This window comes from Hyperolius riggenbachi, chromosome 8 (assembly GCF_040937935.1).
Source record: "Hyperolius riggenbachi isolate aHypRig1 chromosome 8, aHypRig1.pri, whole genome shotgun sequence".
Classification (NCBI taxonomy): domain Eukaryota; kingdom Metazoa; phylum Chordata; class Amphibia; order Anura; family Hyperoliidae; genus Hyperolius; species Hyperolius riggenbachi.
In genome coordinates this window covers 268,551,162-268,564,182 of record NC_090653.1, presented here as the reverse complement: position 1 = coordinate 268,564,182, position 13,021 = coordinate 268,551,162, and the positions used below count along the sequence as shown (strand labels likewise).

The 13,021-nt window shown below is 46.9% G+C and overlaps 1 protein-coding gene across 6 annotated transcripts in view; it reads left to right on the top strand.

The window, feature by feature from the left end:
- Positions 1–13,021, top strand: part of RALGDS (ral guanine nucleotide dissociation stimulator) — a 250,641-nt gene that overhangs the window by 142,142 nt on the left and 95,478 nt on the right. For 4 of the 6 annotated variants that reach the window (XM_068248836.1, XM_068248832.1, XM_068248831.1 and 1 more), the window contains exon 1: positions 11,730–12,276. The exons of the other annotated variants lie outside the window; for them this stretch is intronic. In XM_068248836.1, the coding sequence (XP_068104937.1) occupies positions 12,094–12,276 (183 nt within the window). In that variant the 5' untranslated portion in view covers positions 11,730–12,093. Of the gene's footprint in view, positions 1–11,729; positions 12,277–13,021 lie in introns of those variants that run through there. 6 annotated transcript variants of the gene reach the window in all.

The window sequence follows — 13,021 nt, the reverse complement described above, 5'->3', positions numbered from 1 at the left end:
AATATAAGATGCACCTGGGTTTAGAGGGCAATAACCAGGGAGAAATAAAGTATACTAAACCTGGTGCGTCCATATTCCAGGAGCGTCTTGTAGATGTTCTCCCCCAGTTTTGTGTCCCCCTGTGTCCCCTTCTGTCCCCAGTGTGTTCCTTCTGTCCCCAATGTGGCCCCTTCTGTCCCCAGTGTGGCTCCTTCTGTCCCCAGTGTGTCCCCTCTGTCCCCAATGTGGCCCCTTCTATCCCCAGTGTGGCTCCTTCTGTCCCCAATGTGGTTCCTTCTGTCCCAAGTGTGATCCCTTCTGTCCCCCATGTGGCCCCTTCAGTCCCCAATGTGGCCCCTTCTGTTCCCCGTGTGGCCCCATCTGTCCACAGAGTGGCTCCTTCTGTCCCCTGTTTTGCCTACACTGTCACTTGTTTTGCCTCTTCTGCTCCCGTGTGTAAGTATGAGAAGTAGCAGTGTGTCTCACCTCATCAACTACTCCAGTGGTGAACACAGACCTCTCCTCTCCTGCACGGCTCCCCTAGTGTCGGCTTCTGCTGATCGAGTCATCAGCAGAAGCCAGCATTAGGTGACCCATGCAGGAGAGGAGAGGTCTGTGTTAACCACTGGAGTAGTTGATGTGGTGAGACACACTGCCGCTTCTCATACTTATACATGGAGGCAGAGGAGGATATACGGGGGAGTGGGAGACACAGGGGACAATACAGGGAGACCCCGACATTGCGGATGGTTGGCAGTTCATATTGTAAGTAGGGGATTCCCTGTACTTGCCATATAAGACCCAGGGACTAATGTGCTGAAAAATGCAGTATTTCGTGCATGGTATTTTAAAATAATGGTACGTAAAAGTTTTGTAAATAAAAAAGTTGAACTTAGTTTAAATGAAAAGCATAACGTTGTTGTAGAATCCTTCCTTATCAACTTTCAGATACATGGCCTGAATTTCACAAAAATGTTGTTGACGGAATCATTCCTTTGAGATTCCTCTCCATGCTGACCACATGGCTGCATCACACAGGTCTGTCAACTTCACATTGATCCCACCAATCTCCCAATTCACCACCTCCACAGGAGCTTAACTACAGATCATGGGGCTCCACAGAGCAGCCCATTATTCCACCATTCTGAGATGCTTTGCTGCTCACCACAGTAACCACAGTAAAGATTGAGGTGACCTCTCTGTTAGCTCCAACTAGTTTGGCCATTTTCTTCTGATCTCTCATCAACACAGTGTTTCCATCTACAGAACTGCTGCTCCTTGGGTGTTTTTGGAGGGACAGTCCCTCTTTGGGAACCCTGTCCCTCTTTCTTCCTCGATTGTCCCTCTTTTAGGACTAATGTACAGATCTGTGTAAATGTACGTAATTTATCTACTGAAAAATGTGTTTAAGTGACTCTAAACTTTATTCCCATCAATTAAATTGATATATTTGTTAATATAAAGCAAAATGCACCAGGATACAAAGGACCAGTGTGGTTTGAATTATAAAAAAGTTTTCTTATAAAATCTTTATGGTAGCCGTGACTAGGGGTGTGTCAGGGGTATGATTAGGGGTGTGGCTTAAATATCCATCTTTCTTATCTCAAAAAGTTGGGAGGTATGCTGACTCATTTCTGATATCCAAGATTACTCTGTACTCCATAGCCTGAGGCCGAATAAGCATCACAAGAAACAAACATCCTCACTAGTACATAATAACATAAAAATAAAGGAATCACTGTACATTCCCTCTGAAGATGGCAACAAGTAACCGAGGGGACTTTATGACCTCATTACCAGTTTACTGAGCTTGCAGGATGAGCAGACTCACTCTGAATTGTACGTTTCTCCATAAAGCCTGTTCACCTGCAGTCATTACAGGTTTAAATAGTCATCTAGCGTTTTATTGGGAATTTACAACAGTAGTTTTCCTCCCTTTTATGTTGCTTGAGGCAGCACTTTGTTTAAACAATACCAGAGCCCAATAAAGCAAGTGAAACAGGGAGGAAGGGGGGAAAAGAAGGCATGCGCATGATGTAGTGACGTCATACGCATGCACAGTACACTCCCGGCAACAGATGCGCGCTGTAGGACACACACAGCCCCACCAGAGCGTGCGGGGGCAGAGAGGAGAACGGGTGATCGATTGGCATAAGGACAGGTGGCAGTATATGCCTGTTCCCCCCGTTTCTCTAGGTTTATTTGGCTCTGGTATCCTTTAAAGAAAACCTGTAACAAAAAAATGTTCCCCTGGGGGGTACTCACCTCGGTTGGGGGAAGCCTCCGGATCCTATCGAAGCTTCCCCCGTTCTCCTGTGTCCCACGGCGGTCTTGCTGTGCCCCTCTGAACAGCAGGGATGTAAATATTTACCTTCCCGACTCCAGTGCAGGCGCAGTATCGGCCTGCTTTCAAAGTGGGATGTTACAGGCACACGTTAGTGCAGCCTGTAACGCAGCCCACCGCACAGCAATGAAAAATCAATGGGCTGTTCACAGTGCCCACGTTGCGTTACATTGTAACGCAGCACGTTTAAAGAAAGTGCTGCATGCTGTGCGTTATACGTGGCAAAGCTCAGTAATGTTGGAGGAGGATGTCTCCCCTCCTCCTCCGCGGCCAGCCACATGGCTAATTAATATTCACTGCACTGAGTGAGGTGCAGTGTTTACTTCCTGGAGCGGCCGCTCTGTGCGGCGATTGGCTGACGGGACCACGTGATGCGGATCATGTGGTCTCCGCATCGCACAGCACAAAAAAGGCGCACCAAGAGCTGCATAACGCGTCCACCTCCAACACCACCAGGCGTTGCGTTAGGGGCACACCTGAAACAAGCATACAGCTAATCTTGTCAGACTTCAGTTAGACACATCTGATCTGCATGCTTGTTCAGGGTCTATGGCTAAGAGTATTAGAGGCAGAGGATCAGCAGGACAGCCAGGCAACTGGTATTGCTTAAAAGGAATTAAATATGGCATCCTCCATATATCTCTCACTTCAAGTGTGCTTTAGTGTACCTCAGGTGACATGTGACATGATGAGAAAAACATATCACATATAGGCTGTTTACCTTGCTTTATTATGCTGCCTGAAAGAGTTAATTTTTAGACATGGAAGCGACAGCTTCTGTCTTGTTGGTACCTTGTCGGGAATATAGTACACATCACTGATAAGCGAATTACAGTCATAAAAGTTTTCCTGGCAGAATACAACTGAGGGCAGAGGCAGATAGGAAAAGGACAATAGTTAATTCAGGGACACTCAATAGGCTGCCACTGAGCAGAGACAACAAAACAGGAGCTATCTAAAAAAAGGGTCATTTTTAGGAGTAGGAGGATTAATACAATTGATTATCTGATCAGTTTATTTTCACCTTGGGTTAACTTGAAACACGTTTTAAACCATTTCCGCATTGTCCAGAGCTAAAATTTTCTTTCTTGAAGTTAGACTTTTTTTTTAATAAGCAAAGTCATTTATCAGTGGATATTTCTAAGTATAAGGGCCCGTTTCCACTATCGCGGTTTCCGCCGCGATTCCGCAGAGTTTCCCTGCACATGAATCGCACGGGGAAACTCTGCCATAGGGGATAACGGCGCCGCAGCCGAATCGCTTGCGGGAGCGATTCGGCCGGAACCCCCCGCAGAATTGGCGGCGGAGGCTGCGAATCCCATAGCCGTGCATGGCACGGCTCATGGGAATCGCCTGCGATCCCGCCCACCCGCTCAGTGCCGGCGTGCGTCTGCGAGACGCATGCCGCACTAGTGGAAATGAGCCCTAAAGAGAGGCCTTTTTTTTAACTGAGGTTTTCCTGACATAGGAAAACAAATTGTTGACAGCTGACAGCAGTGCTGCCATGTTGGTCTATTTCTTTCTTTGCCTTTCTGTTTTCAATTAGAAAAATAGATGTCACAGTTCATCCATCTGCACAGATTGCTGTTTACGATGTTCCTGAAACGTTGCAGAGCTAGAAAAAAAAACGATGACATGAAAAATTTCCTCCCTTTCTGATTGGCCGACACCTGGGCTCCTTTCCCAGGAACTTCCTGTTTTGCCCACATTCCACAGCGGAACACCGCAGAGGGAAAGATCAGCACTTCTTAGAAATATTGAGGAAATGGAGATAGAAAACGAAATCGTTCAGCACATTTGGCCAGCGTGATCTCGTGGCTCCCGTCTGGGTTGCTGAATGGCTTGCGGAGAGTTCATCGACCTTATTTTTAGCTTTCGGGGACTGGATGACCCCATTTTCCATAACACAGACTGCAAGCAGTAAACTTTGTACACATCGCGTAACACTTGTATTGCAAAGTTACTGGCCTGTGTTCTACGCTCAGACGACATGTGCGCCTGTTTAATAGCATATGGCAAACAGCAAAGTTGTGCTGTAAAGTTGTGTGTGCCTAAAGCTTATAGTACAAGGCCCAGGCCACTTTGTGTTAAGTCTCCAAATCCTGACACAGCCAAAGGGTGCATACAGACATCCAATTTTGATTGGTCAATCACTGGATAATTTTACCACATCCATCTAGTATGAAGGTCAACACTGATTGTTCACGGTGTGGTGACAGGAGTGGTGTACCTGTCTGGAGGGGTGCACTGGCAATCAGGGCTGGTTCTAGACTTTTTGTTGCCTGAGGCAAACTTGTAAGGATGCGGCCTCCCCCCTCCAGATTTGGAATGATCGCACAGCACCCTGACAATTTACTCTGCTTGATTTAATGTTCTCACATGACATGCTGCAGCTCAACACAATAACACACCGGCTGGCTGTGAGACTGTGACAAACAAACTGCTCACCCTCAGCCAGTCCATTCCTCTGGACAACAGTGCCACCTCCTCCCTTCTGCTGTGCAAGTCAAATGAAGCACTGCTGCTCTCCTTCCTCCCCCTCCTCACTCAGGGCTGGTGCACACCAAGAGCGGTTCTGAGCATTTTTAAAAACACTTGCGCTTTGAAAAGTGCTTGGCTAATGTATTTCAATGGAATGGTGCACACCAGAGCGATTTGTTTTTTCCCCTAAACGCAAACTCGGGTCCTGCAGCATTTTTGCTGATTTCTGAGGCAATTCAGTCTCAATGTTAAATATAGGAAAGTGAAAAATCTAGATCAGAGCGATTTTCCAAGAGTTTTTGCTACAGAAGCTGTTCAGTTACAGCTGTACTGTAACAAAATATGCAAAATGCTACACCAAAGCGCTCCAAAAATCGCTAAGCATGCTTACAAAAGCTCTAGGCACATGCCTAGAATCCCCTTAAAAAATCACTTCAAAAAGTGCTAAGCGTTTGCTTTTGCGCTAGCACTTTTTGGTCCTCGCTGTCAGACTTCTCACACAGCACAACAAACTGATTTTCCCCAATGTTGACCTCTTCACCTCGCTCTCCTCTTGCTTCTCCTTCTATGACTGCATGCTGTTAGTGTAAACACAGTACAAACATGCCGCCCCTGCAATCTCTGCGCCTGATGCAAATGTGTCACCTTGCTTCATGAGAGAACCGGCCCTGCCGGCAATACTCTCCTTTATTGGATCGAGTACATCCGGAGCTCTAAGGTTACATTGATAAGATTAATAGGGAATGGGTTTGGATGGGTTTTGGTTCAGTAAGTAACTTTTTCTCCCATTTTACCTTCATATACAATTTAAAGAAAATCTGTAAGAAAAAAACTTGGGGGATAGTTACCTCAGGAGGGAGAAACCTCAGAATCCTAAAGAGAGGCTTCCCTCGTCCTCTTCCGTCCCGGCAATGTAATGCTGGAAGCCCCCAAACACCAGGAAGGTAAATATTTACCTACCGCTATCGCACCTGCGCAGTAGAGCAGACCGGATTGGGCTCGGCTATGTCTGCCTGAGCCCAATTGGAAAGCCGCTACAGCGCCTGCGCTGGAGCAGAGGAGGGTAAATATTGCAGGTGCTACTGTGCCTGCGTCACAGATGACATAATTGCCGACTGAGGTTTTGAGGCATGCCAGCGCTGGATATCCAGGGAGAAGGAGGACGGGAGAAGCCTCATTAGGATCCAGAGGATTCCCCCTCCCGAGGTAAGTATCTCCCAAGAGGGTTTTTTTCCCTTACAGATTATCTTTAAAGAAACCTCTGGATCCTATCGAGGCTTCCCCCGTCCTCCTGTGTCCCACGGCGGTCTCGCTGCAGTCCACTGAACAGCAGGAATGTAAATATTTAACTTCCCAGCTCCAGCGCAGGTGCAGTAGCGGCTCTTGGTTCCGAAATAGGCGGAAATAGCTGATACCAGTCGGGACCGCTCTATTGCGCAGGCGCAAGTCTCTTGTGCCTGTGCAGTAGAGCAGACCTGACTGAGGGCTGGTTCAGACGGACACTTGCGGAGCGTTTACCGCAGGCATTCGGAATGTTGCGGTAAACGCTCCCATTCAAGTGAATGAGAGCGTTTACACCGAGCTTTTGCGCGCATTTACATGATCGCGGCATTCGGGTCCCGATTTTTGCTAACGTTCGAGCTGCCCCTGGAAGCGACACGTAGCTTTCAGGGGGCGGCCAACCACGACTGCTAATGTTCCCCTAGGGGAAGAAAAACGCGACCGCATCGGAACGCGGCGTGGAGGCTACTGAAAGCCTGACCGTGCAGCAGCCACAACGCCCCCAAACGCGACGCCACGCTGACGTCCGTCTAAACCAGCCCTTAGATGGGCTATTTCCACCTATTTCAGAGCGGAGAGCCGCAACAGCGCCCCCGCTGGAGCCGGGGAAGGTAAATATTGCACAGCCTGACAAATTGTCGGCTGTGCATCCAGTGGGCTGCAGCGAGACCACCGTGGGACACAGGAGGATGGGGGACGCCTCAATAGGATCCAGAGACTTCCCCCTACTGAGGTGAGTACCCCTCAAGGGAACTTTTTTTTATTACAGTCTCTTTAAATACACATGTGGGATAAACTTCACCTCCACCAAAAGTTTCAGTGTGACATAATTTCTGTTAAAGGAAGAGGGTCGGGGGAGTTGTTGGAGGAGAGTTGCCCACAAGAAGAAAAGTGTACATCTGTCCCCCACTAATGACATCATTAGATCATCATTGGATGGCAAACATGACTTCTGGGCGACAAATATTTGGACGTGTGTACAGAGAGGCTGAAGGAGATAGCCAGTGTTGTTCCAGCCAGGCTGCTCACATCTGTAATAACACAAAGCTATCAGAGGGCAGATGGAAGGCTGGGGTAAGCCAGCTATTTGCATTGGGCGCCTGTGAGGAAGGGTAATGCTGTTTACCCAGCAGTCACTTTATTTATATGTAGGTCTCAGTACAGCTGATGAGTGGCAGCAAATAGTTTCACTCCCATTGAATGTCTGCAGAACATGTGGAACCCACATGGGGCAGAGCGTAAAGCAAAAAGTGGGCCTGAACTTAGAACTTCCTCTCTGCTCTAAAAGATAAGCAACAGTATAATAACCTTTAAAGGGAGTCTGACATGATTGAAAAAACAAAACAAAAACAGAGCATTCTCGTTCCTCCTACGGTCCCCTTGTCCCAGCGCTGGCTCCCCCGTTAGCAGTCTCCTATCGATGGGTGTCGGACACTGCTCTCTGCCGCTACGGGAGGCTTCGCAAGTCTTCAGGAGCCCAAGTGCTCCCGAAGACGGGCCACTCCGTACTGCGCATGCGCAAGCACGCTCTCTCACACATGCGCAGTACAGAGCCATCCGTCTTGGCAGCACTCAGGCTCCTTAACACTTCCGAAGCCGCCCACGGCTGGAGATCTGAACCGGGGATCCAGCGCTGGAAAGCAGGAACCGTGAGAGGAATGGGAAGGCTGGTTTCACACCAGAAACCAGCATCAGCGATGCGGTGAGTCGCGCCCAACGAGCCGCATTGCACCATCAAAAACAGGCCTTCACGGAACACCACGCAATTGCGCAGTGTTTCAAGACTAGCCACCGGCCAAGAAGTAAGTGACATGCACGTGACACTTGCTTGCCGCCACTTCGTGCTTCGGGTATGCGGAAGTGTATTAGTTAAAGACACTTCTGCGCATGCACGCAGCGTTGGTAATATCTTAAACATCCACGCGTCGCCATAGACTAATAACTTCTGGGCCGATGCCGCGCGGCAGCGTTAATGTAGTTCTTCACCTGCGTCAGGGATGCGGGGAAAACGTCACTTCCATTGCCTAGCGCCGTAATATAAAACTCTCCATCGACTATAGTGGGGATTAGATTGTGAGCTCCTCTGAGGACAGTCAGTGACATGACTATGTACTCTGTAAAGTGCTGCAGAAGACGTCAGTGCAATATAAATACATAATAATAGACATATGAATGAGTGCTGGTGCACACCAGAGCGGTTCGTTTTTTCCACAAACGCAAACTCGGGGGCTGCAGCATTTTTTAGATTTCTGAGGCGTTTCTGCCTCAATGTCAAAGTATAGGAAAGTGGAAAACCGCTCTGAAAAACGCTAGATCAGAGCTGTTTTCCAAGCGTTTTTGTTACAAAAGCTGTTCAGTAAACAGCTTTTACTGTAACGATATTTGTAATCTGCTACACAAAAACTCTAGGCATGTTTAGAAAATCGCTATGAAAATCTGCTTCAAAAACCTCTAGCGTTTTGTGGATCTGCTAGAGGTTTTCGGTGTGCACTGGCCCTATGGTACGGATTAGATTGTGAGCTTCTCTGAGAACAGACAGTGACATGAATATGTTCTCTGTAAAGTGCTGCAGAAGATGTCAGTGCTATATAAATACAAAATAATATTACGTTAGTAGGACATATGACTATGATAGGGAATCTTCTGAGGGCAATCAGTGACATGACTATGTACTCTGTAATGTGTATGTTTATATTTATAAATACATACTGTAATAGTAGTTAGAATGAGACCATGTTGATTTGTTTTTTAGGGGGTGGGGGCGGGTGGGAGAGAGATGGTGAGACAGAAACTAGAGAAAGAGTGGGAGAAAAGATAAAAAGAAGAGAGTGGGGGAAAGATAAAGAAAGAAAGTGAAAGGCAGGATGTCTGTAGACATTGTACCTGTCCCCAGACACTGCTCCAGACTGAGGGGAATTCTGGGCACCAGTAATTCCCCCTAAACTTGCCTATGCTCCTCCTATCACAGTACATCTCACACACTGATCTGTCAGCCTCCTATTATTGGGTAGGCAGCCTCTGCAGACAGTGGAATCTAAGAGCTCCAGGGCACATACAGATACCGGTACATCAAGATAACATCAAAGGTGGACGAATACAGGACGTCTCCCCGTCTGTCCTACAAGGCAGATATTGGTACATTCCCATATGTATTGATATTCTGATCTGCAGAAACTGGTGCCCAGTATAGTTAAAAAATGCAGCATGTACCGGCAGATTCGATCACCGCGAACAAATTTGCTGGTTATCTGTCATGCATTCAGCCACATGGATCTCAATTTCAATTCAATTCAAGCACTTTATTGTCATTGTGTAACACAACAAAAATACTTTTCATGACAGCCTCCCGGTTCATATAGGGAACATACGGTAGTGATAGCAACAAAGGTAGGAATAGAAGAAATTATACAAGTATGCCAGGTATTTAAACCATTTGTACAGTGTTAGGTCATTATTTCAGGGAGGATTCAGCATTTATCAAGTTTATGGCGGATGGGAAAAAGCTGGTTTTCAGTCTGTTTGTATGCGGGTTGATCTAAAACGTTTACCTGATGGAAGGAGCTCAAACAAGGTGTTTCCAGGGTGAGTGTGTAGCCCTTGATAATTTTTTTGGCCCTTCTCATACAGCGAGTCTCGATTGATTCGTAGCAAAAATCGATAGAAATTACATCCGGATGGTAAGTTTTTGTCGATTGGATGCAGCGGGGGAGCGGCGGTAGACCGACAGCCCATAGCGTTGCACTGTGTCATGGTGAAATCTCTTGAAAATCTGTCTGCCGTGGGGTGAATCCATCCTTCTCTGATCAGATAATTTCAGATCAGAGAGAAATTGATCGGTTGGCCACATAGGACACAATTGCCACCTTACAGAGGCACTGAAGTGGGAAAAAACATATGATATAATGAATTGGTTGTGTAGTACGGATAATTACTAGAAGATTATTAGCAAAGAAAATATTCTTATTTTTATTTTCAGTTATATATTATTTTTTTTTTATATAACATTGCATCATTCTGTAATATTTGCAGTTTACAGGCTAGTGAACTTTTGAACCCTTTTCTGCAGAGAAAAAGAAAATACAATGACTGACAGTTGAGATAACAAGCTTCAGAAGACAGAGCTCTCTGTGACTTTGAAAGTCCTGGAGCTCAATGGCTCTTTTGCATAGATAACAACTGAAGTTTCTTAACTCTTCCTGTACTGGAAACAATATTAGACTTATGTCTCTGCTCCTAATGTTTTATTTCTTAGCTGTACTTCACATACAAATCATTATATCATATTTTTTTTTCCGCTTCAGTGTCTGTTTAAAGAACAACCATTAAAGAAACTGTTTTATACATACCTGGGGCTTCGTCCAGCCCCCTCTTGATCGCTCCCACAATGTCTTCCTCCACCTTCTCCCAGTCCCAGTAGAAGCCCTGTAATTTTTGCCAGTCGGGGTCTGTAGGCGTATGCGCAGTGCGGCTGAGCGGACCCATCTCACTCCCGTGGCTGGGAGCATTTGCATGCGCTCCCATTCATTTATACGCCAGCACCCAACGTGCTATACACCAGTATTCACATGGAGCACAAATGCGGAAGCAGCTGGACAGTAGTGGTGACAGCGGACAGGTGAAGTACAGGTAGTCCCCGATTTACGAAAGCCTGACTACGAACGACCCGCCGATACGAACGGCATGGATTCTGTGTTTCCATGGGAACAAGTAAAAAAAACAAATTTGAATTGGAATTGTAGTTTTTTAGAAAATCGATTTTAAAAAATTTAAAGATGGCTTTTAAACTTACATAAGCGTGTACAGAGGGCAGAGGCGGACACTGGAGGCACAGGGGGGCACAGAGGAGGTGCAGGGGCAGAGCTGGCACAATGTTCTCACTTAAAAACAGATTCAGGTTAAGAACGTACCTACAGTCCCTATCTTGTTCATTAACCGGGACTACCTGTATTTTAATGCATGGGGGGGGGGGGGGGAGGGGGGGCACATTTAAATTTAGGGTAACAGCAACGGAGGTGGCTTCAGGAGGCGTATTTCCAAAAGATTTCATGCTGAAATCGATCAGGATGCGGTCTACGGTGTCTGGGCAGCCAAGAGATCTCTCTACTCATATACAATCAGAGAGAGAGCTCTGTCTCTTGGTCGATCTGCCCATACATCGCTAGATGTATGACTGCCTAATACACATGCAATTTCTCATCAAATTAGTCGAATCGGTAATTTCCTACAAGTCTGATCAGGTTCGCGATTGTTTTTCTGAACGATTTTGTACAGGGATGGGAAAAAGGATCCGACATAAACGATCTGACAGATAATTGCATAGTGTGTACAAGTCATAAAGGACTTCAAACACAGTAGATTCGATCATGTGATCAAACCTGCCTGGAATCCACAGCACAACCTTCTTCTGTCTGTGCATCTCATAGGACACTGACTGTTCCTCTCTCCTAATAACGCTGAGCAGCTTCAGCCTGTGGGAGTGGCCATGTAAATGAGACCCGACTCCAGCACTCCAGCGCCCGCTCTTCCCTCCAGCCCTGCTTCTCCTCATTCTCCATGCAGGGGTGACGTTACGCAGAGTGGTGGGCGTGTCCCGCCTGCCGGAGTGAATGGCAAAGCCGAGTTCTGGAGAAGCTTCAGAACAGATATCAGAGCGGCGAGCAGCTCAGGTCCCTGCATCCATCATTCATCATAGGGGACCCCGGGCTATGCCCTGATCACTGGATCCAACACACCAGGGGCCACATCCATTCATCAGAACTTCCTAAGGACTTGATACATTGTATCCAAGCGGCAGACAGGGGATCGCGAGATCGGAGCGCTATAGAAGGATAACGGCACGTTTGTGGAGTACAACTTCACGGGGGACCAATATATGAGGTCACATCTTGGACATTGTCCCCATCCTGGAGAGGAGACCTGCAGGTCAGCCACGACCCACAAACTGGAGATGCTAAACTGACAGCAGCACCCCCTCACTCCTCTCCTTTCCCCTCCACATCGCTTCCCCCATGATCTTCCTGATGTTGCTGGAGCCTCACCATGACAAGACCAGCACCCCGGAGAAGATGTTTGAAGGCTCCAGGAAGCTGAGGAGTCTCTGGGATGGGGTGAGGCTGGAGGTGGCCGGGGACAGCAGTCCTGTTGTTCTCAGCAGCTTCACCCAGCTAGACCCTGACCTGCCCGCTTTGGAGGTGAGAGCAACTGGTCATGAATGATGATGATGGGCACCACAACAGGCGCCCCTCAACCAATGTTTGGTGGTGTCTACCCAGTTGTGTCATGAGATGTTCACCACCTGGGTCCTGCAGGATGACCAGCAAGTTTCAGCTTTTATTGGTTATCTTCTTATTTGTTTGTTGTAGTCCTGTGTTTGGCTGTTTTTTATTGTATGTCAACATCTCAAGCTCACTCCAACCTGAATTATCGCAAATTCTTTCTGTTTTAGGAAAGCAAACTTTTTGTTTTGTTGTATGTCAATAGGTGTTTTTTTGTTTTGTTGAAACACAGAATAGTGTTTAAAGTTTTTGAGAACTTTTTATCTTTCAGTTTTTGGATGGCAGCATGGTAGATCGATGATGGATGTTTGACAATCAGATAATTTGCAGTCTCTTTTGATGTAGTGTTGATGAGGTGTGGAACTGTCACACTTGCAATCTAGAGATGACAGTTGCCTAGTTTGATCAGATTAGGTGGGATTTTCGACAGATGTCACTCATAGTGTTGTGTTTTGGGGGACTTAGCCAGGATATAACATCTTTTTCCCTATAACTGTTGTCCTTCCAATCCAACCTCCCCCATCATCAGTGTTCCCTGTTCATCACTCTCCCTTTCTCTTGCTATGGAAAAAACATGAGTAGCACAAAACTGTATGGGCTCGTTTCCACTATTACGGTGCGGAATCGCCTGGATTCCACCGCTGATGAAATCGTATGCGGT